General features: G+C 38.4%; 2 protein-coding genes across 2 annotated transcripts in view; one reads left to right on the top strand and one right to left on the bottom strand.

Moving 5' to 3' along the window:
- Positions 1-25,621, bottom strand: part of LOC309853174 (histone-lysine N-methyltransferase SETMAR-like) — a 31,258-nt gene that overhangs the window by 3,281 nt on the left and 2,356 nt on the right. The window contains exon 2 of the mRNA XM_082711022.1: positions 12,669-12,765. Within this exon, the coding sequence (XP_082567148.1) occupies positions 12,669-12,765 (97 nt within the window). The remainder of the gene's footprint in view (positions 1-12,668; positions 12,766-25,621) is intronic.
- Positions 18,019-18,590, top strand: LOC309853177 (large ribosomal subunit protein uL15). Its single transcript, XM_082711024.1, has one exon. It carries the CDS (start codon positions 18,074-18,076, stop codon positions 18,518-18,520), a length of 447 nt encoding a protein of 148 aa, XP_082567150.1. The 5' UTR covers positions 18,019-18,073; the 3' UTR covers positions 18,521-18,590.

The following is a 25,621-nucleotide window of genomic DNA, read 5'->3' as shown; positions in this document are numbered from 1 at the left end:
TAATTTTAGAATCAATTGGTGGATCTTTTTTTTTTTTAAGATTTTATTTATTTATTTGACAAAGAGAGATCACAAGTAGGCAGAGAGAGAGAGGAGGAAGCAGGCTCCCTGCTGAGCAGAGAGCCCGATGCGGGGCTCAATCCCAGGACCCTGAGATCATGACCCGAGCCGAAGGCAGCGGCTTAACCCACTGAGCCACCCAGGCGCCCCAACTAATTTTAGAATCAATTGGTGGATCTTGTCTGCAACAATTATTACTGTGTTTAGCTAATGCTTATTTTCTACTTCCCTCAATCCATCCAACCTTCCACAGTTATTAACTGGAATTTACTATAAGTGAAAACTGTTCATTTCCCCATTTATATCTATATCAGTATGGACTCATGGATATTTACTTTATTATTCCATGGGTTATAATCCAATGATTTCATTATTTCTTTAGCTAAAATTGCTCCAGCTCTGGCCATTAGAACTCTTTCAGTATGGTTCTCAAGTTCTTTCACACTATCCCCCCATTTGTTTTCTTTAAGCGTTTTGTTACCTGGCATACATCAAGATGTTCCAGGCACCTTTACCAACCACTTCTCTAAGAAATGGAGAATCAGAAATAAAAAACTGGATCCTAGGTTTGTTCATTAGTCACTCACAGTGGAAACAGCTAAGAAACATGCATAGTAACCAATACATATAATATCTCAGATTCCAAACCAACAAGAGTTCATTTTAGCCTTCTTCTTTCACTATTTGTGAGAAATCCAGTTTTTGTTATCTAAAACATATTTGCCTTTTTTTTCAGTTAGAGTACACACAGAATTGTTAATCTATGCCCTTGTGACAAATATATTTATTGACTATATTATAGCATTAATGTGCAATTCTTTTTATCTTTACCATTACAGTATCCAATCAAGATGTTATTTTCTGAAACAACTTGGAATAAAGTTCTTTTCTTCCCCATCCCCTCTAATGTCACTCCTTCCTCACTAGTTCCCATATCCTCACTTTTTGGCGCTCCTTTCCCACCTACCCCCTGTAGATTACCAATAATCACTTTGGTTTCCAGTTTATCCTCCCAATATTGATTCTACAAAAACAAGCAGATACACATGTACTGTCTCATATCTCTTTCTTTCTTACACAGAAGACCATATACTATACTCTTGTGTTTTATTTTTGTCATTTAACAGTATATTATCTCAGAAACACTCCATATTTGTTGATACAGACCATTCTCATTCTTTCTTTTTCAACACAGCCCCATTACTCTATTGAATGGATATATCACATTTTAATCACTTTTCTATGTATGGACATTTAAACAGTTTCCAATATTTCACAATTACATTGTATTACACTGCGGTAGTGAATATCTGTGTGTATGTATTTTTATATTGTTAGAGGACTCTAAATGGTAGAGTCCCAGAAACTGTTTTGCTGGGTCAAAAAGTAAATACACACACACACACACACACACATATACACACATATATGTGTATATATATGTATAGTATTTTTTTTAAGATTTTATTTATTTGACACAGAGAGAGATCGCAAGTAGGCAGAGAGGCAGGCAGAGAGGTAGGGGGAAGCAGGCTCCCTGCTGAGCAGAGAGCCCAATGTGAGGCTTGATCCCAGGACCCTGAGACCATGACCTGAGCTGAAGGCAGAGGCTTAACCCACTGAGCTACCCAGGTGCCCCCATATACAATATTTTTAAGTATTGCCACATTTCCCTTTGGAAGGGCTATAACAATTCACATTTTCACCAGCAATGTATGAGAGTACCATTTCTCCACAGCTTCACCAACAAAGTATATTGTCATATTTTAAAGTTTTTGCCATTGATAGGTATTATTTTAATTTGCATTTCTTTAATTATGAGTAAATTTGAACTTTTTTCCATATATTTTAGGCCATTACTATGCCTTATTTTTTTGTGAGTTATCTCTTCATATCTGATTCCCATTATATCAGACTTTTGTAATTTTGCCCTCAAATTTTTTGTTTTGAAAATCTCAAAACCACTGTTTATTATCAAGGTGAACTCTAGGCTTCATGACGGACTTATCAATAGAATTTCTGGTAGCAAGTATGAACACCAGGGCCCCCAAACTTTTTGAAGTCACTGACACAGGGATCAGCTACCCCCCAGCAGGGTTTGGTCATACTGAATGAAAATGGCTTTGAGCTCCTTCTCGGAAGTCTCATCAATGTATTTCTGATAATAAGGACCCCAGGGCTTTGGAGTTGTGCTAGCAGACTGTGCAAATCTGGGTCCCATGACCACTACCCTTCACACAGACTCAGATGCCCACCCCAAGAAATCATTCCCTGCCCAGAAGCAGAACAGATTCCAGTAGCTTGTACTGCTGTGTGCACTGCTGGATCATCTCCAGAGGCTGCCCATTCACCTGGATAAGGCTGCTGCCCCATCTGCAACCAGAGCTGTGGCCATCTGCTTGTGTCCAAGGACCTGCAGAGACTGCAGAAGGCCCTTGGACTGCACGGCTGCCAATGTAAGCAAAAACTCCTCACCACATGGTGCCACAACCAGAAAACCTTTTGTCCCTCAAATTTTAAGAGCTGTTTAAATATAAAAAAATATAGTCCTTTTTATGTGGTATATATTGTGAATATTTTCTCCCAGTTTCTTCTTGACAAACTTTTATTTATAGGATTTTTTATTATCTAAGAATTTATTTTAGTGAAATTTATCAGTCTTTTGTTTTACTGCTTCTGTATTTTAAGTAACAGCAAGCCTTTTCCTACACCAAGATTATAGAGGAATTAACTCATAGTGGTGGATAAAGATAGCCATTTTTTTAAAGATTTTGTTTATTTTTTTTTAATATTTTATTTATTTATTTGACAGAGAGAGCTCACAAGCAGGCAGAGGCGGGGGAAGCAGGATCCCCCCTGAGCAGAGAGCCCGATGCAGGGCACAATCCCAGGACCCTGAGATCATAACCTAAGCCAAAGGCAGAGGCTTAACCCACTGAGCCACCCAGGCACCCCAAAGATAGCCCTTTTAATAATAGTGCAATAAGGGACAAGTGGGCAGATTTGGAAAATGCTAAAAGTGGGTCACTCATTATTCCATGAAAAAGAAAGTAGATCATGTTTCAAAGAAGTTTCCAAAAACTTTCCAAAGTTTAGCAAAGTTGTAGGGTACAAAAGCAAAAATCAGTTCTGTTTTTATACACCAGTGATGAATAACCTGAATAAAAAACTAAGAAAGCAATTCCATTTATAATAGCATCAAAATAATAAAATACTTAGGAATAAATCTAAGGAGGTAAGACATTTTTTTAAGATTTTATTTATTTATTTGACAGAGAGAAAGAGAATGAACACAAGCAGGGAGAGGGAGACAGAGGGAGAAGCAGACTCCCCGCAGACCAAGAACCAGACACAGGGCTTGATCCCACAACCCTGGGATCATGACCTGAGATGAAGGCAGAAACAACCAACAAAGCCACCCAAGTGCCCCAGAAGGTAAGACTTTTAATGCTGAAAACCCTGTTGAAAGAAATTAAACAAGATCTAAATAAACGAAAAGACAATCATATTCACAGGCAGGAAGACCTAATATCTGTAAGATGTCAATATTATCCAAAGCAATCTAAAGATTCAACACAATCCCTACCAAAAATCCAACAGCCTTTTTGGCAGAAATGAAAAAGCAGATCCTCGTTTTCATAAAAAATTGCAAGGAATCCTGAATAACCAAAATAATCTTGAAAAAGAGCAAAATTGGTGAACTCACATTTCCTAACTTTGAAACTTACTACAAAGCCACAATAATTAAAACAATACAATATGGGCATAAGAACAAACAAAAAGACCAATGGAACAGAAAGACCACATATGGTCAAATGATTTTCTTTTCTTTTTTTTTTTAATATTTTTTTTCTAAGATTTTATTTATTTATTTGACAGAGAGGAATCACAAGTAGATGGAGAGGCAGGCAGAGAGAGAGAGAGAGGGAAACAGGCTCCCCGCCAAGCAGAGAGCCCGATGTGGGACTTGATCCCAGGACCCCGAGATCAAGACCCGAGCCGATCAAGACCGGTTGAGCCGAAGGCAGCGGCTCAACCCACTGAGCCACCCAGGCGCCCCATGGTCAAATGATTTTCAACAAGACCATTTAGTGGGAAAGGATGATTTATTCACATGGTACTGGGAAAACGTATATCTACATGCAGTATGAAGCTGGACCATAAACCACACCATATACAAAAATTAATTCAAAAATGGATCAGAGACCTAAATGTAAAAACTAAAATTACAAAAGTCTTAAAGAAAACATTGAGGAAAATGTTCATGGCATTGGGATTTGGTAACAATTTAATGAATACGACAACAAAAGTTAAAAAAAAAAAAAAACGGGTAAACCGGACTACATCTAAATCTAAAACTTCTGTGCCAAAGATTCAATCAATAGTGAAAAGACAACCTACAGAATGGAATATTTGCAAACCACATACCTGATAAGGGGTAAATATCCAGAACATATAAAGAGCTCCTACAACTCTACAACAAAATACAAATAGCCTGATTTTTAAATGAGCAAAGGATTTACATAAATGTTTCTCCAATAAAAATATACACATGGACAAGGATTTGAAAAGATGCTCAATATCATTAATCATTAAGGAAAGGCAAAACAAAACCACAATTATCAACTCACACCCATTAGGATAACTACTAACCAAAGAAAATAACAAGTATCAGCAAAGATAAAGAGAAATTGGAACGCTTGAGCACAACTGTTGGGAATGGAAAATGGTGCAAGTCTCTTTGGAAAACAATCATGTTAGCTTCTCAAAAAATTGAAAATAGAATTACCACATGATCCAATAATTCTACTTCTGGGAATATACGCAAAAGATCTGAAAACAGAGTCTCAAAGAGGTATTTATACACCCACATACACCCACATTCATAGCATCATTATTCATAACAGCCAAAAGGCAGAAACAACCCAAGTGTCCATCAACCAATAATGTATAAACAAAACATAATAATTGCATATAACAGAGTATTATTCAGCCTTGAAAAGAAAGGGAATTCTGACACATGCTACAACATACATGAACTGTGAAGACATGATGCTAATTAAAACAACCTGGTCACAGAAAGACAAATACTTTTACTTATGACATACCTAGAATAGTCCTATTCTTAGAAACAGAACATAGAATAGACCTTAGCAGGGGGCCAGGGTGGGGGCAGAAGGAATGGGAGTTGTTTAAGGTTATAGAGTATTCAGTTTTGGGAGATAAAAAGTTCTGGAGATTGATAGCACAAAGACGTGAAACTACTTAACACTACTGAACTACATACTTGAAAATGGTTAAGATGGCAAATTTCATATTTTTGTATGTTACCACAATTAACAATAAAAATCAAAGAAAAATTAAGTAAGTTGGATCTCATCAAAATTAAGATTTTTGTTCCTCAAAGGACACTATCAAGAAAGTGAAAAGAGGGGACGCCTGGGTGGCTCAGTTTGTTAAGCAGCTGCCTTCGGCTCAGGTCATGATCCCAGGGTCCTGGGATCGAGTCCCGCATCGGGCTCCTTGCTCGGTGGGGAGCCTGCTTCTCCCTCTGCCTCTGCCTGCCTCTCTGTCTACCTGTGCTCGCTCACTCTCTCTCCCTTTGTCTCTGACAAATAAATAAATTTAAAAAAAATTTTTAAAAAAAAAGTGAAAAGAGGGGCACCTGGGTGGCTCAGTGGGTTAAGCCTCAGGTCATGATCTCAGGATCCTGGAATCGAGCCCCACATTGGGCTCTCTGCACAGGAGGGAGCCTGCTTCCCCCTCTCTCTCTGCCTGCCTCTCTGCCTGCTTGTGATCCTTCTTTGTCAAAAAAATAAATAAAATCTTAAAAAAAAAAAAGTAGAAAGACAAATGGCAAAAAAAAATACTTGCAAATCATACTTCTGACAAAGCTTAATACAGAAAATATATAAAGAGCTTCTATAGCTTAAAAAACAACCAAAACAACCCAATTAAATCCAATTTAAAATGGGCAAATGAGCTGAATAGACATTTCTCCAAAGAAGATATACAAATGGCCAATAAGCCCATAAAATGATGCTTAACACTGTTAGTCTTTAGGGAAATGCATATCAAAACCCAGTAAGGTGACACCTGCGTGGTTCAGTCAGTTAAGCGTCTGCCTTCAGCTCAGGTCATGATCCCAGGCTCCCGGGATCAAGTCCCACAACAGGCTCCTTGTTCAGTAGGGAGCCTGTTTCTCCTTCTGCCTGCCGCTCCCTCTGTTTGTGACCTCTCCCTCTCTGACAAATAAATAAAACAAAATAAAATAAATCTTTAAAAAATAAAACAACAACAAAAACCAGTAAGATTAACAGTTACACCTGCTAGGGTGGCAATATTTTAAAAAAAGCAAAAAACAAACAAACAGAAAAAGATATCAGGGGCACCTGGGTGGCTCAGTCAGTTAAGCATTAGACTCAATTTCAGCTCAGGTCATACCTCAGGGTCATGAGATGGAGCCTGGAGTCAGGCTCCTCGCTGGGCATGTAACTTGCTTAAGATTTTCTCTGCCCCTCCCCCACCTCCTCCCACCTCTGCTTACACACTCTTTCTCTCTTAAAAAAAGAAAAAAAGGGTTGCCTGGGTGGCTCAGTGGGTTAAAGCCTCTGCCTTCAGCTCAGGTCATGATCCCAGGGTCCTGGGATCAAGCCCCCCATCAGGCTCTCTGCTTCGCAGGGAGCCTGCTTCCTCCCCTCTCCCTCTGCCTGCCTCTCTGCCTATTTGTGATCTCTGTCTGTCAAATAAATAAATAAAAGCTTTAAAAAAAAAAAAAAGAAAAAAATTGGAAAATCTAACAAATTTGGTAAGAATAAGAGAAATTGGAACCTCTGGGCCTTGCTTGTGGGAATGTAAAACAGCACAACCACTATGGAAAACAGTCTGGCATTTCCTCAAAAGGTTAAACTCAGAACTACCATATGACCCAGATATTCTACTCCTAGGTATATATCCAAAAGAACTGAAACCAGAGGTTTGAACAGATATCGCTACACCAATGTTCATTACAAGAACCCTAGCTATGGCCCATCAGCAGATGGATTAAAAAATGTGGTATATACATAAAATGGTAATTACTCAGACATAAAAAATAATGAAATTTAAATATATGCTACAATATGGGTAGACCTTAAAAACATTATAATTAATAAAATAAGCCAGACATAGAAGGACAAATATTATATGATCCCACTTACATATGAGGTGCCTGGAATAGGTACATTTACAGAGATACGAAGGAGAGATTGCCAGGGATTGGAGGGAGGTGTGCGGGGGTGGGGCAGAGGTGTGGAGAAAGAGATTGTTTAATGGGTACAGGGTTTATGTTGGGGATGATAAAGTTTGAAGTAAAACAACAGTGATAGAAACACAGTATTGTGAATGTTTTTAATGCCACTGAATTGTACACTTACAAATGGTTAAAATGATAAATACATTATATATATTTTACCACAATAAAAAAAAGAAGTTCAACTTTACCCTAGTGGTCTGAAATACCGCCTTCGTCATATACTAACTTTTCATGTGAATTTGGGTCTAATTCTGCACTTTTTATTCTTCTCCACTGGTCTATTTGTCCCTGCCAGTCCCACAACAATGTTTTAATTACAGAGGCTCTATCATATATATATATATATATATAATTATTTTAATTAAGCAGGCTCCACAGACCATGTGGGGCTTGAACTCACAATGCTGAAATCAAGAGTTGCATGCTCTACCAACTGAACCAGCCAGGTACCCTAAGGCTTTATATTAATTTTTATTTATTTTAATAGTACAGCTATCCAACCCTGATAGTTTCTGTTTTTCAGTATTTTCCTGGCTATTTCTAAAATCATTTTTATTGGGATGCCCAGGTGACACAGTCAGTTAAGCAATCAACTCTTGATTTTGGCTCAGGTCATAATCTCGGGTCCTGAGATTAAGCCTCAAGTCAGGCTCTGGGCTCAGCATGGAGTGTGCTTGAGATTGTCTCTTCCTCTCCCTTTGCCCCTCCTTCTCATGCTCTTTCTCTCTAAAGTAAATAAATCTTTAAAAATAAATAAATAAAATATAATCACTTTTATTGAGATATAATTCACATCCCATACAATTTACGCATTTAAAATGTACAATTCAGTGGTTTGTTTGTTTGTTTGTTTTAAGATTTTATTTATTTATTTGACAGACAGAGATCATAAGTAGGCAGAGAGGAAGGCAGAGAGAAGGGAAACAGGCTCCCTCCCAAGCAGAGAACCCAATGCAGGGCTCGATCCCAGGACCCTGGGATCATGACCTGAGCCGAAGGCAAAGGCTTTAACCCACTGAGCCACCCAGGCGCCCACAATTCAGTGGTTTTTAGTACACTCAGGTGATTGTGAATCTAATTTTTGTACATTTTTCCACCTCCAAAAGAAACTCTGTATCAATTAATGATTGTTTCCCATTCTCCCCCATCTCTTTCCCAGCCTTAAACCATTAATCTATTTACTATCCATAAATTTGCCTATGTGGACATTTTCTATAATTGGAATCATAAAAGTATATGATCTTTGTGACTGGCTTCTTGCACAAAGCACATTTTTGAGTCATTCATGTAGTAGAATATAACAATACCTTTTACTGTCAGATATTATTCCATCATATGGATATACATTTGTTTTTCATCAGTTGATGGATATTAGGACTGTTTCTACTTTTTAGCTATTATGAATAATGCTGCTAATAACATTCATGTATAAGTTTTTGCATCCACTTCTGTTTTCAACTCTCTTGAGTTTAAACCTAAGAGTGGAATTGTGGATCATAACTCTATATTTAATCATTTGAGGATTGTTTTCAAAGTATCTGCACCATTTTGCATTCCTAAAAGCAGCATATGAGGGTTTCAACTTCTCTACTTCCTCATCAATACTTATTTTCTCTTACTATTGCATCTTAGTGGTGTGAAGCAGTATCTCGTGATTTTGATTTGCACTTCCCTAATGACTAATAATGTTGAACATCTTTTGGTGTACTTACTGGGTCATTTGTATACCTTCTTTGGACAAATTCCTTCAAATCCTCTGCCTTTTTTTTTTTTTTAATTATTTATTTGACAGAGAGATCACAAGTAGGCAGAGAGGCAGAGAGAGGAGTAAGAAGGCTCCCGGCTGAGCAGAGAGCCCTATGTGAGGCTCGATCCCAGGACCCTGAGATCATGACCTGAGCTGAAAGCAGAAGCTTAACCCACTGAGTCACCCAGGCGCCCCTCTGCCGTTTTTTAAAATTGGGTTATTTCTCTTTTTATTATTGAGGAGTAAGAGTATATTAGGAGGGCACCTGGGTGGCTCAGAGGGTTAAGCCTCTGCCTTCTGCTTAGGTCATGGTCTCAGAGTCCTGGAATCGAGCCCTGCCATTGGGTTCTCTGCTCAGCAGGGAGCTTGCTCCCCTCTCCCTCTCTGCCTACTTGTGATCTCTCTCTCTCCCTCTCTGCCTACTTGTGATCTCTCTCTGAATCAAATAAATAAAATCTTAAAAGAAAAAAAAAGAGTATATATTAGGGATACAAGTCCCTTATCAGATATATGATTTAAAAATAGTTTTTCCCGGGGCGCCTGGGTGGCTCAGTGGGTTAAAGCCTCTGCCTTCGGCTCAGGTCATGGTCCCAAGGTCCTGGGATCGAGCCCCACATCGGGCTCTCTGCTCAGCAGGGAGCCTGCTTCCTCCTCTCTCTCTGCCTGCCTCTCTGCCTGCTTGTGATCTCTGTCTGTCAAATAAATAAATAAAATCTTTAAAAAAAAAATAGTTTTTCCCATTCTATGAGTTGTCTTGATATCATCTGCAGAAAAAAAAAGTTTTAAATTTTGATATAGCCCCATTTATTTACTTATTTATATCATTTGAGCTTTATATCTCATGTTTAAGAAACACTGCCTAACCCAAAGTCACTAAGATTTACTGTTAGCTTTCCTCTAGGAGTTTTATAGTTTTGTTATCTCTTACATTTAGGTTTACAATATATTTTGATTAATTTTTTAAAGTTTTTATTTTAATTTATTTTAGAGATACAAAGTGAGAGAGAGAGTACACAGCAGAGTGAGAGGGAGAAGCAGACTCCATGTTGAGTCCAATGCAGGGCTTGATCCCACAATCCAGAGATCATGATTTGACCTAAAATCAAGAGTTGGATGCTTAACCAACTGCGTCACCCAGGCATCCCATATTTTGAATTAATTTTTATGTATGGCATGAGATAGGGTTCCAACTTCATCCTTTTGCATATCCAGCATGGTATATCAATACCATTTGTTGAAAAAACTATTCTTTCCCATTTTATTTCCTTAGACCTTTACTAAAAGTCAATTGACACATTTTGTGTGTTTATTTTTCCATATGAACCTTAAAATAAGTTTGTCTAACTCAATAAAACAACTTCTTAGGATTTTTATTAAAATTGCATTGGGGCGCCTGGGTGGCTCAGTTGCTAAGCATCTGCCTTTGGCTCAGGTCATGATCCCAGGGTCCTGGGATCTAGCCCTGCATCAAGCTCCACAATGGGCTCCCTGCTCAGCCAGAAGCCTGCTTCTCCCTCTCCCACTCCCCTTGCTTGTATTCCCTCTCTCACAGTCCCTGTCTCTGTCAAAAAAATAAATAAAATCTTTAAAAAAAAATAATAAATTCTAGGGGCGCCTGGGTGGCTCAGTGGGTTAAGCCGCTGCCTTCGGCTCAGGTCATGATCTCAGGGTCCTGGGATCAAGTCCCGCATTGGGCTCTCTGCTCGGCAGGGAGCCTGCTTCCTCCTCTTTCTCTCTGCCTGCCTCTCTGCCTATTTGTGATCTCTCTCTGTCAAATAAATAAATAATAAAAATCTTTAAATAAATAAATAAATAAATAAATAAATTCTAAAGAATAAAATTGCATTGATTTCATAAATTAATTTGGGAGGATTAACATCTTTATGATGTTGAATCAACCTATTCAAGAACAAGGGATGTTTTACCATTTGCTTAAATCTGCTTCAGTGTCTTTTAGGGGTGTTTAAAATTTTCCTTGTATAAGTTTTAGGCCATTCTTACTAAATTTATTCCTAAAGATATAACTCTCCATGTTGTTATTGTAAATGGACTTTTCTCTAACATTATGTTCAGTATAAGCTATTTCTATATATGAAAGCTGATTTTTTATGTTAATTTTAAATCCTGATCCTTCACTCAATTCTTCTACTGTATTGAGGTACTTTTATTATTGATTTCCTGGAGTCCAGCGATACTATGATCTGCAAATAGATATTGTTCTACTTGTTCTTTATCACTTCTATGCTTCTTCTTGATTTCTCTTAACTAATTGTCTTGGCTACTTTACCTCTAACATAATGCAGAATAGTAGTGAATATAGTGACAATGTTTGCCTTGTTCCTGATATGAAACTGAAATGGAAATGCCTGTAGAGGTTTCCCATTTAAATAAGATACTACCTTTAATGCTAAAATATATACTTCATCAAGTTAAGTAAGTACTCTTCAAATCCTATTCTCTTAAGTGTCTCTACCATGAATGGGTACTTAATTTTGCCAAAGGTTTTCTCAGAATCTACAGAGATAATCTTATTGTTTTTTCTTTATATTTATTAACATGGTATATGATACTAATAGGTTTCCTTATATTGTATCAATCCTGCATTCCTGGAATAAATCCTGCCTTAGCACTTCTGCCTTTGTTTTTTCCTCTGCCTAGAATCTAATTTCTCTGATTTTCATATGTCTACCCCGTTCATCTATTCAGACCTTATAAAATATCTCCTCCTCAGAGATGCATTCCCTGGACCACTCAATCAAAAGTAACCTTCTAGTTAATCTATAGGACAGTACCCTATTTTAATTTCCTACCCAGAAGTTATTACTAGCTGATATTCTCCCCGTATATCCCATATGTATACTCCTATGCAAATATCTTCAACTGCTACAACAGTACTAAACCTGTCTTAGAAGTAGATTTATTGCTGTATGCCCAAGATATATAGTACCTGGCATATGTTAGGTGCTCAACAGTTGTTTTCAATAAATCTACTATCATTATGGGCTCACTACTGATACAACATGTGATTTTATCATAGGAATAAAAAAGTAGTAAAAAAAACTCATCTTTGAATACACTTAGGGCATAAGTCTAGACTTCTCAACATCAAAGAGAAAGCTAGAAACTCAAACAAAATTGAAGTGGGCAATTTTTTAGATCGTCTAAATCAGCAAATCAAAAAAACCCTGCTAATTAAAAAATTATGATACTAAAATCAAGGTTTCCTTTCTTCCAATTAACATTTTCTCATTAAAATTTGTTATAAAATTTATCAGTAAAGGAGTTAACATTTAAGTTGGATGAAGAATAAATCAATGTAAATGACTTATTGTATCTAATAAAAACCAAAGGTACTGAGTATATAAGCCTGATGATTCACAAACCTGTACCCCTGGGGCAAATAATACATTATATGTTAATTAAAATAATTAATTTAAAAAGTATTCTTCAATAGATTTTAGTATTATAATTCCACCAGCCAAAAAAAATCTAACTCACAAAAATTAATTTTAACTTTATATAATGGAAACCATAAAAAACAGAAAGGTGGTAAACTTTCTCAATTACCTGTAAAAGGTGATGATTTCTCTGAGCATTTTACTTTTAGAAGTTTCCTATTAATAAATACATAACCACAGGGACAAGATTTACATGAAACAGGAACCTGGAGGGGAAAAAATATTACTGCTTTACTATTTATTAAACTTCTGAAGTACTTATTTGTCTTTTCAACTAAGCAATAACTTACTTGAAGGTAGAGATCACACTTTTATTAAAACTCCACCTCTTCATAAAAATTATTCAAGATAGGAAATCATACCCATCCCATTACCCTAATCTTTATAGTTCCAAGCATATGGTAAATGTTTAATAACAACTAATGTGAGTGGCCACAAGAAGAATGTAAAGTAAAAAAAAAAACTATTTGCTGGCTGGGGTAGGAGTCAAGATGGCAGAGGAGTAGGAGACTGAGATGATATCAGGTAGCAGGAGTTCAGCTATATAGTTATCAAACCACTCCAAACACCCACAAACCCAACAGGAGATCAAAGAGAAGAGCAGCAATTCTAGAAACAGAAAATCGACCACTTTCTAAAAGGTAGGATGTGCAGAGAAGTGAATCTGAAGCAATGGAAAGACAGACCATGGGGGGAGGGTCCAGCTCCCAGCAAGTAGCAGGGCGACAAAGCAAAAAATCCAAACTTTTAGAAGTCTGCTCCACTGAAGGATATTGCTCCAGAGGTCAAACAGGGGTGGAGCCCATGTGGGGACAGTATGGTCTCAGATCCCATGGGATCACAGAAGGATTGGGGGTGTCTGAGTGTAGCAGAGCTCGCAGGTATCAGAGCAGGGAAGCCAGCTACAGAGACAGAGCCGAGGAGTGAGCTCTCAGCTTGGGGTTACCTTAAACTGTAATCCATGGCACAACGGGGCCACTGCTCTTCGAGCAGGGACCCCACAAGTGACAGATCTGGGGAGACCCGCTTTCCTTCTCTGAAGGCAGGAATTTGCAGAGTTTGGAGACTCCAAATGGACCTGTGTGCCAGAGATGGAGGTGCTTGATCGCAGGTGGGTGAGCTCAGAGTCAGCCGAAGACTAGGGAGATGGAAGTGACTGAACGCTTTTCTCCAAGGGCACACTGAGGAGTGGGGCCCTGAGCTCTCAGCTCCTCCAGGCCAGAGACTAGAAGGCCACTATTTTCACTCCTGTGCTCCAGAGGTCTAGAGAAAGCATTCAGGGAACAAAAGCTCCCCAGAGAAAACACAACAGATTACTTAGCCCTTAGCCCAGCCCCTGGTAAGGGCAGCACAATTCCACCTCAGGCAAAGAGACATTTAAGAATCACTACAAAAGGCCCGCCCAGTAGATCAGCAAGAACATCCAGCTAAGACCAAGGTCACTGATCAAAGAGAAGAGCGGAATTCCAGAGGAGGGGGAAGCAAAGGATGGAATTCGTAACTTTGTACCCATGATTCTTTAGTCTTGCAAAGTTAAATTTTTTTAATTTTATTTTTTTCTTATTCTAATTTTTTAACTTTTCCTCTTTAAACGGTTTTTTTAACTAGTTTATTATAACAATACCTTTCTTTAAAAAAAAAAAAAACCTTTTTAAACCTTCACTATGATAGTCATTTTATCCTTCATTGTATCTAACTTAATTTTTTGTAATCTTATAAGGATTTTTCTTCTACAAAATTTTTGGGATACAAACTCTTCTAATAGATCAAAATATACCCTAAATCTAGCACAGGACTTTGTTCTCATCTCCAGGCTGAGCAAATTCTCTCCACTTTCTTTTTCTTTCTTTTTCTAACCAACTTATCAATACACTTATTAGAATTTTTTTTAAATTTTCATCTTTACAGTCATATTCCATCCCTTCATCATGTTTATCCTTATTTTTGTATATGATAAGTTTTTCTTTCTTTAAAATTTTAGGAGGTAGTTTCTTCTAAGAGACCAAAATACACCCAACATCAAGTGGGTGGCTCTGTTCTATTCACCAGTCTAATATATTTTTTATATTTTTCTTAAACTTATTTTTACCCCCTTTTTTCTCCCCAATTGGGGTCTCTTCTAATTTGGATAGCGTACATTTTTTCTGGGGTCTTTGCAACCCTTTTAGTATTTTATTCTCTCGTTCATATATTCTTATCTGCATAAAATGACAAGGCAGAAAAACTCACCAAAAAAAAAAAAAAGAACAAGAGACAGTACCAAAGGCTAAGGACCTAATCAATACAGACATTGGTAATATGTCAGATCTAGAGTTCAGAGTGACAATTCTCAAGGGGCTAGCTGGGCTCGAAAAAGGCATGGAAGATACTAGAGAAACCCTGTCTGGAGAAATAAAAGCCCTTTCTGGAGAAATAAAAGAACTAAAATCTAACCAAGCTGAAATCAAAAAAGCTATTAATGAGGTGTAATAAAAAATGTAGACTCTTGGGTGCCTGCGTGGCTCAGTGGGTTAAGCTCCTGCCTTCGGCTCAGGTCATGATCTCAGGGTCCTGAGATTGGGTCCTGCATCAGGCTATGCTCAGCAGAGAGCCTGCTTCCCCCCTCTCTCTGCCTGCTTCTCTGCCTACTTGTGATCTCTGTGTGTCAAATAAATAAATATAATCTTTAAAAAAAAATGGAGGCTCTTACTACTTGGATAAATGAGGCAGAAGAGAGAATTAGTGATATAGAAGACCAAATGAAGGAGAATAAAGAAGCTGAGCAAAAGAGAGACTAACAACTACTGGACCATGGGGGGAGAATTCAGAAGATAAGTGAACCATAAGATGAAACAATATTAGAATAATTGGGATTCCAGAAGAAGAGAGAGACAGGGGGGCAAAAGATATATTGGAGAGAATTATTCTGGAGAATTTCCCTAATATGGCAAAGGAAACAAGCATCAAAATCCAGGAGGCACAAAGATCCCCCATCAAAATCTATAATAGGTCCACATCCCATTATCTAATAGTAAAACTTACAAGTCTTAGTGACAAAGAAAATCCTTAAAGAAGCCAGGATAAGAAGTCTGTAACATACAATGGTAACAATATTAGATTGGCAGCAGACTTATCCACAGAGACCTGGCAGGACAGAAAGAATTGGCATGATATATTCAGAGCACTAAACAAGAAAAACATGCAGCCAAGAATAGTATATCCAGCTAGACTATCATTGAAAATAGGAGAGATAAAAAGCTTTCAGGACAAAAGAAAACCTAAAAGAATTTGTAAACACCAAACCAGCCCTATAGGAAATATTGAAAGGGGTCCTCTAAGGAAAGATAGTCTAAAAGTAGTAGGCCAGAAAAAAACAGAGACAATATACAGTAACAGTCGCCTTACAGGAAATACAATAGCACTAAATTCATATATTTCAATAGTTACCCTGAATATAAATGGGCTAAAAACCCCAATCAAAAGACACAGGGCATCAGAATGGATAAAAAACCCAAACCCATCAATATGCTCTCTACAAGAAACTCATTTTAGATCCAAAGATACCTCCAGATTTAAAGTGAGGGGGTGGAAAACAATTTACCATGCTAATGGACATCAAAAGAAAGCTGGGTTGGCAATTCAGACATTTAGATTTTAAGCCAAAGACTATAATAAGAGATGAGGAAGAACACTATATCATACTTAAAGGGTCTATCCAACAAGAAGATCTAACAATTTTAAATATCTATGCCCCTAACATGGGAGCAGCCAACTATATAAACCAATTAATAACAAAATAAAAAAAAAAAAACACATCAACAATAATACAATAATAGTAGGGGACTTTAACAGCCCCCCTCACTGAAATGGACAGATCATCCAAGCAAAAGATCAATATGGAAATAAAGGCTTTAAATGACACTCTGGATCAGATGGACATCACAGATATACTTAGCACATTCCATCCCAAAACAACAGAATACACATTCCTCTCTAGTGCACATGGAACATTCTCCAGAATAGATCACTTCCTGGGTCACAAATCAGGTCTCAACCAGTACCAAAAGATTGGGATCATTCTCTGCATATTTTCAGACCACAGTGCTCTGAAGCTGGAACTCAATCACAAGAAGAAAGCTGGAAAGAACCCAGATACATGGAGGCTAAAGAGCATCTTACTAAAAACAAATGGGTCAACCAGGAAATTAAAGAAGAATTGGAAAAATTCATGGAAACAAATGATAATGGATACACCACTGTTCAAAATCTGTGGGACACAGCAAAAGCAGTCCTGAGAGGAAAATATATAGCGATACAAGCCTTTCTCAAGAAACAAGAAGGGTCTCGGGGCGCCTGAGTGGCTCAGTGGGTTAAAGCCTCTGCCTTCGGCTCAGGTCATGATCCCAGGGTCCTGGAATCAAGCCCTACATCGGGCTCTCTGCTCAGCGGGCAGCCTGCTTCCTTTCCTCTCTCTCTCTCTCTGCCTGTCTTTCTGCCTACTTGTGATCTCGGTCTATCAAATAAATAAATAAAATATTAAAAAAAAGAAACGAAAAGAAGCAAGAAGGGTCTCAAATATACAACCTACCCCTACACCTAAAGGAGCTGGAGAAAGAACAGCAAAGAAAGCCTAAACCCAGCAGAAGAGAAATAATAAAGATCAGAGCAGAAATCAATGAAATAGAAACCAAAAAAATAGTCGAACATACCAAGAAACTAAGAGCTGGTTCTTTGAAAGAATTAATAAGATTGATAAACACCTGGCCAGACTTATCAAAAAGAAAAAAGACCCAAATAAATAAAATCATGAATGAAAGAGGAGAGATCACAACCAACACCAAAGAAATACAAACAATTTTAAAGAACATATTATGAGCAACTATACACCAGCAAATTTGACAATCTGGAAGAAATGCATGCATTCTTAGAGACATATAAACTACCACAACTGAACCAGGAAGAAATAGAAAACCTGAACAGAACCATAACCAGTAAGGAGATGGAAGCAGTCATCAAAAATCTCCCCAAAAGCAAAAGCCCAGGGCCAGATGGCTTCCCAGGGGAAATATACCAAACATTTAAAGAAAAATTAATTCCTATTCTCCTGAAACTGTTCCAAAAAATAGAAATGGAAGGAAAACTTCCAAACTCATTTTATGAGGCCAGCATTACCTTGATCCAAAACCAGACAGACCCCATCAAAAAAAGAGAATTACAAACCAATATCCTTAATGAACACAGATATAAAAAATTCTCACCAAAATACTAGCCAATAGGATCCAACAGTCCATAAAAGGATTATTCACCACAACCAACTGGGATTTATTCCAGGGCTGCAAGGTTGGTTCAACATCTGCAAATCAATCAATGTGATACAATACATTAACAAAAGAAAGAACAAGAACCATATAATACTCTCAATAGATGCTGAAAAAGCATTTGACAAAGTACAGCATCCTTTCTTGATCAAAACTCTTCAGATCGGTACCTCGCGAGATTTCGCAAAAACATCCCTTTTCCGTCTGGGCTGCCGACATGCCTTCCAGACTGAGGAAGACCCGGAAACTTCGGGGCCACGTGAGCCACGGCCACGGCCGCATCGGCAAGCACCGGAAGCACCCAGGAGGCCGGGGTAATGCTGGTGGCATGCATCACCACAGGATCAACTTCGACAAATATCACCCAGGTTACTTTGGAAAAGTTGGTATGAGACATTACCACTTAAAGAGGAACCAGAGCTTCTGCCCAACTGTCAACCTTGATAAACTGTGGACCTTAGTCAGTGAGCAGACACGAGTAAATGCCGCCAAAAACAAGACTGGAGCTGCTCCTATCATTGATGTGGTGCGATCGGGCTACTACAAAGTTTTGGGAAAGGGGAAACTCCCAAAACAGCCTGTCATCGTGAAAGCCAAATTCTTCAGTAGAAGAGCAGAGGAGAAGATCAAGGGTGTCGGGGGCGCCTGTGTTCTAGTAGCTTGAAGCCCCGTGGGGAGAGGTTCATTAAATGCTAACAAGTGCTTTAAAAAAAAAAAAAAAAAAAAAACTCTTCAAAGTGTAGGGATAGAGGATACATACCTCAATATCATCAAAGCCATCTATGAAAAACCCACCGTGAATATTATTCTCAATGGAGAAAACTGAGAGCTTTTCTGCTAAGATCAGGAACTTGGCAGGGATGTCCATTATCACCACTGCTATTCAACATAGTACTAGAGGTCCTAGCCTCAGCAATCAGACAACAAAAGGAAATTAAAGGCATCCAAATCCGCAAAGAAGAAGTCAAATTATCACTCTTCGCAGATGATATGATACTTTATGTGGAAAACCCAAAAGACTCTACTCCAAAACTGCTAGAACTTGTACAGGAATTTCAGTAAAGTGTCAGGATAGAAAATCAATGCACAGATATCAGTTGCATTTCAGTGCACAACAAGACAGAAGAAAGAGAAATGAAGGAGTCAATCCCATTTACAACTGTATCCAAAACCATAAGATACCTAGGAATAAACCTAACCAAAGAGGCAAAAAATCTGTACTCAGAAAACTATAAAGTGCTCATGAAAGAAATTGAGGAAGACACAAAGAAATGGAAAAATGTTCCATGCTCATGGATTGGAAGAACAAATATTGTGAAAATGTCTATGCTACCTCAAGCAATCTACACATTTAATGCAATCCCTATCAAAATCCCATCCATTTTTTCAAAGAAATGGAACAAATAATCCTAAAATTTATATGGAACAAGAAAAGACCTTGAATAGCCAGAGGAATGCTGAAAAAGAAAGCCAAAGTTGGTGGCATCACAATTCCAGACTTCAAGCTCTATTACAAAGCTGTCATCATCAAGATAGTACAGTACTGGCGCAAAAACAGATACATAGATCAGTGGAACAGAATAGAGAGCCCAGAAATAGACCCTCAACTCTATGGTCAACTAATCTTTGACAAAGCAAGAAAGAATGTACAATGGAAAAAAACAGTCTCTTCAACAAATGGTGTTGGGAAAATTGGACAGCCATGTGCAGAAAAATGAAACTGGACCATTTCCTTACACCACACACAAAAATGGACTCCAAATGGATGAAAAACCTCAATGTGAGAAAGAAATACATCAAAATCCTTGAGAAGAACACAAGCAGCAGCCTCTTCGACCTCAGCCTCAGCAACTTCTTCCTAGAAATGTTGCCAAAGGCAAGGGAAGTAAGGGCAAAATGGAACTATTGGGACTTCATCAAGATCAAAAACTTTTGCACAGCAAAGGAGACAGTCAACAAAACCAAAAGACAACTGACAGAATGGAAGAAGACATTTACAAACGACCTATCAGATAAAGGGCTAGTATCCAAAATCTATAAAGTACTTATCAAACTCAAAACCCAAAGAACAAATAATCCAATCAAGAAATGGGCAGAGGACACGAACAGACATTTCTGCAAAGAAGACATCCAGATGGCCAATAGACACATGAAAAAGTGCTCCACATCACTGGGCATCAGGGAAATACAAGTCAAAACCACAATGAGATACCATCTCACACCAGTCAGAATGGCTAAAATTAACAAGTCAGGAAATGACAAATGCTGGCGAGGATGTGGAGAAAGGGGAACCCTCCTGCACTGTTGGTGGGAATGAAAGCTGGTACAGCCACTCTGGAAAACAGCATGGAGGTGTCTCGAAAAGTTGAAAATAGAGCTACCCTATGACCTAGCAATCATGCTACTGGGTATTTACCCTAAAGATACAAATGGAGTGATCCAAAGGGGCACATGCACCCAAATGTTTATAGCAGCAGTGTTCACAATAGCCAAACTATGGAAAGAACCTAGATGTCCATCAACAGATGAATGGATAAAGAAGAGGTGCTATATATATCCAATGGAATACTATGCAGCTATCAAAAAATGCAATCTTGCCATTTGTGACAATGTGGATGGAACTAGAGGGTATTATGCTGAGAGAAATAAGTCAATCAGAGAAAGACAATTATATGATATGAGGATTTTGAGAGGCAAAGTGGGAGGTTTGGTGGGTAGAAAAGAGTAAATGAAACAAGATGGGATCAGAGGGAGACAAACTATAAGAGACTCTTAATCTCACAAAACAAACTCAGGGTTGCCTGGGGCAAGGGGGAGAAGGAGAAGGTGGTTGGGTTATGGACACTGGGGACAGTATGTGCTATGGTGAATGCTGGGAAGTGTGTAAGCCCCATGACTCACACAGCTGTACCCCTGGGGCTAATAATACATTGTATGTTAATTTTTTTAAAGGTAATTTTTTAAAAACCTATTTGCTAAAATGTCAGTCTCAGAATAGTTACAACATGGATTAGGGTAGGAGAAAGTGACTAGGAAATTATTATATTAATCCTAGGATGAGAGGCTGTTGGCCTGTTCTGCAATGCTGGCAGGGGAATGTATTTTCAAAAAAAAAAAAACCAAAAACCACATAGAGTATATTTGACAGACATTTTATTTTATTTTTTTTTAAGATTTTATTTATTTATTTGAGAGAGAGAGACAGTAAGAGAGAGCATGAGCGAGGAGAAGGTCAGAGGGAGAAGCAGACTCCCCATGCAGCTGGGAGCCTGATGCGGGACTCGATCCCGGGACCCCGGGATCATGACCTGAGCCGAAGGCAGTCGTCCAACCAACTGAGCCACCCAGGCGTCCCTTGACAGACATTTTAAAGGGAGGAAGAAACAAGAAGTAGACACAAATTGATTACTAATGATAAAATAGAATTGAAAACTTGTGATTTCTTTTCTCATCCACCAGTTTTTGAGTATGTTGTTTAATTTCTACAAATTCTTTAAATTTTCTAGTTTTCCTTTGTTGTTGATTTCTAACTTTATTCTGCTGTGGTTGGAGAAGATACTTTAAATGGTATCAGTCTTAAAGAAAAAAAATGGTATCAGTCTTAAAAAATTAACTGTGGGGGCGCCTGAGTGGCTCAGTCATTGGGCGTCAGCTCAAGTCGTGATCCCTGCGTCCTGGGAGCAAGCCCTGCATCAGGCTCCCTGCTAGGTGGGAAGCCTGCTTCTCCCTCTCCCACTCCCTCTGCGTTCCCTCTCTCACTGTGTGTCTCTCTCTCTCAAATTAATTAATTAATTAATTAGTTAGTTAATTAACTTTGATTCTCACCTTATGCCACATACAAATATGGACTACAGACCTACATGAAATATTTTAAACTATTAAACTTCTAGAAAATACAAAAAAAAAAAACACCTGCTTTCAATAGTTTGAACACGAGAGAAGAGGGCCAGTACTAATTCCTGGCAAGGAATCATTTACAATAGCCAGTTTGAGGGAAAGGAACATGGAAAACTATAAAATAGGTGCCAGACATAGGTTCTCCTAGTCCCCGGCAGAGGAAAGACCCTGAACAAATCTCATAAGCCCTGCAGTTTTCTGTTTTCTTTTCTAAGGTCTTTACTGAGTAATCTATGATCTTCACATAGTTTTAAGTGAAAAAACGATTATCATTTGACAGCTTTATTGTTATAATAAACATATAATAAACTATACATATTTAAAACGTACAATTTGACATGTTTTGACAATTGTATATGCCCATGAAACCATCACCATCAAGATAGTCAATATATCCATCATCCCTAGGTTTCTTCATATGCCTTTGTAATCTACCTCTCCTTAGCATCCCCCTCAATATCCCCAAGCAACTACTAATCAGCCGGCACTATAGATCAGTTTGAATTTTCTAGAGTTTTATGTAAATGGAATCTTAAGTACATGCTCTTTCTTTGCTTAGCTTCACTTAGCATAATTATTTTGAGATTCGTCCATGTTTTTGCATATAACAAGTTCTTTCCTTTTATTGCTGATTACTATTCCATATGAAGATATACCACAGTTTATCTGTACATGTTGACTGTTTTCAGTTTTTAGCTATTACAAATAAAGCTACTATGAACTTCCATGCAAAAGTCTTTGTGTATATGTATATATATTACACACACGTGTGTACACACACACACACACACATTCTTTTCTCTTGAATAAATAGTTAAAAGTGGAAATGGTTGGATCATTAGACAGGTATAACTTTTTAAGAAAACTGCCAAACTGGGGTGCCTGGGTGGCTCAGTGGTTAAACGTCTGCCTCCAGCTCTGGTCATGATCTCAGGATTCTGGTCATGATCCCAGGACTCTGGGATCAAGCCTCACATGATGGGGTTCTCTGCTCAGCAGGGAGCCTGCTTCTCCTCTCCCTCTGCTTGTGTTTTCTGTCAAATAAGTAAAATTTCTAAAAAAGAAAGAAAGAAGGAAAACTGATCAACTATTTCCCAAAGAGGCTGTACCATTTTATATTCTCACCAGCAGTGTGTGAGATGTCTAGTTCCTCCACAACATCATCAATATTTGGTATGTTCTTTTTTAGTTATTCCAGTAGGGTCTCACTATGGTAATACACATATCCGTAATGACTAATGATGTTGAGCATTTTTCTATAAGCTTATATGCTGTCTATAAGTCTACTCTGGTGAAGTATCTATTCAAATTTATGTCTTTTTTAAATTTTTTTCAATTTATTTTCAGAAAAACAGTATTCATTATTTTTTCACCACACCCAGTGCTCCATGCAGTACATGCCCTCTATAATACCCACCACCTGGTACCCCAACCTCCCACCCCCCCACCACTTCAAACCCCTCAGATTGTTTTTCAGAGTCCATAGTCTCTCGTGACTCACTTCCCCTTCCAATTTACCCCAACTCCCTTCTCCTCTCTAACACCCCTTGTCCTCCATGATATTTGTTATGCTCCACAAATAAGTGAAACCATAGGATAATTGACTCTCTCTGCTTGACTTATTTCACTCAGCATAATCTCTTCCAGTCCCGTCCATGTTGCTACAAAAGTTGGGTATTCATCCTTTGTGATGGAGGCATAATACTCCATAGTGTATATGGACCTCATCTTCCTTATCCATTCGTCCCTTGAAGGGCATCTTGGTTCTTTCCATAGTTTGGCGACCGTGGCCATTGCTGCTATAAACATTGGGGTACAGATGGCCCTTCTTTTCACGACATCTGTATCCTTGGGGTAAATACCCAGGAGTGCAATTGCAGGGTCATAGGGAAGCTCTATTTTTAATTTCTTGAGGAATCTCCACACTGTTCTCCAAAGAGGCTGCACCAACTTGCATTCCCACCAACAGTGTAAGAGGGTTCCCCTTTCTCCACAACCTCTCCAACACATGTTGTTTCCTGTTTTGTTAATTTTGGCCATTCTAACTGGTGTAAGGTGATATCTCAATGTGGTTTTAATTTGAATCTCCCTGAGGGCTAATGATGACGAACACTTTTTCATGTGTCTGATAGCCATTTGTATGTCTTGATTGGAGAAGTGTCTGTTCATATCTTATGTCTATATTTTAATAGGGTTTTTTGTTTTCTTTCTTTGAAAGCCCTTTATGTATTCTGGATACAAGTTCTCTAGGACATATATATGCTTTGCAAAGGTTCTTATTTATTCATATCTTCTTTTCTTTTTCTAAACAGTAATTTTCTTTTTTTTTTAAGATTTTATTTATTTATTTGAGAGAGAGTGAGAGAGAGCATGAGCGAGGAGAAGGTCAGAAAGCGAAGCAGACTCCCCATGGAGCTGGGAGCCTGATGTGGGACTCAATCCCGGGACTCCGTCCCGGAATCATGACCTGAGCCGAAGGCAGTCGTCCAACCAACTGAGCCACCCAGGCGTCCCTAAACAGTGATTTTCAAAGCAGAGTTTTCATTTTGATTAAGTCCAATTTACCATTTTTTTTCTATTATAGGTCATGCTTTTGGTGTTGTAACACCAAACAATTGCCTAACTTAAGTTCACAAAGATTTTTTTAGTATTTTCTGGAAGTTTCATAGTTTAAAATTTTTCATGTAGGTCTACAAATCCATCTTGAAATATTATTTGTATATGGCACGCGTAAGAATTAAAGTTCTTTTTTTTTTTTTTAAGAATTATTTACTTGGAGAGAGAGAGAATGGAGGAAAGGGCAGAGGAAGAGGGAGAAGGAGAGAGAAACCTAAGCAGATTCTTCACTGAGCACAGAGCCTGACACTGAGTGCAGAGCCTGACATGGGGCTCAATCTCACCTGAGCCATTACCACTGAGATCACAACCTGAGCCAAAACCAAGAGTTGGATGCTTAACTGACTATGCCACCCACGTGCCCCAAGTTCATTTTTTTAGATAGATGTCAAAGTAACTTCTCCAAACACAACATGACAAAGTTAGAAACAGAAAGGAGGGACGCCTGGGTGGCTCAGTTGGTTAAGCAGCTGCCTTTGGCTCAGGTCATGATCCCAGCGTCCTGGGATGGAGTCCCACATCGGGCTCCTTGCTCTGCAGGGAGCCTGCTTCTCCCTCTGCCTCTGCCTGCCATTCTGTCTGCCTGTGCTCACTCTCGCTCGCTCTCTCTCTGGCAAATAAATAAATAAAATCTTTAAAAAAAAATTAAAAAATTTAAAAAAAAAAGAAACAGAAAGGAAAACTAGAAAATTCAAAAAATTTTAGAAATTAAGCAACATACTCTGAAATAACCAATGGGTTAAAAAAACAAATCATAAGGAAAAATAGAAAATACATAGAGATGACTGAAAACAAAAATATAACCTACCAAAACTCAGAGGACACAGTGAAAGCAATGTTAAGCAGGAAAATTATAGAGCTGTAAAAGCTTATATTAAGAAAGATCGCGGGGTTCCTGGGTGTCTCAGTGAGTCTCAATGAGTTAAAGCCTCTACCTTCGGCCCAGGTCATGATCCCAGGGTCCTGGGATTGAGCCCCACATCAAGCCCCACATCCGGCTCTCTGCTCAGTGGGGAGCCTGCCTCCCTCTCTCTCTCTGCCTGTCTCTCTGCCTACTTGTGATCTCTGTCAAATAAATAAATAAAATCTTAAAAAAAATAAAAAATAAAGATAATCTCAAATCAACAATCTAACTTTACAACTTAAAGAACCAGAGGGGCGCCTGGGTGGCTCGGTGGGTTAAAGCCTTTGCCTTCGGCTCAGGTCATGATCCCAGGGTCCTGGGATCGAGCCCTGCATCGGGCTCTCTGCT

This window comes from Mustela nivalis (assembly GCF_964662115.1).
Source record: "Mustela nivalis genome assembly, chromosome: 18".
NCBI classification, from domain to species: domain Eukaryota; kingdom Metazoa; phylum Chordata; class Mammalia; order Carnivora; family Mustelidae; genus Mustela; species Mustela nivalis.
This window is presented reverse-complemented; position numbering and strand designations above follow the sequence as displayed.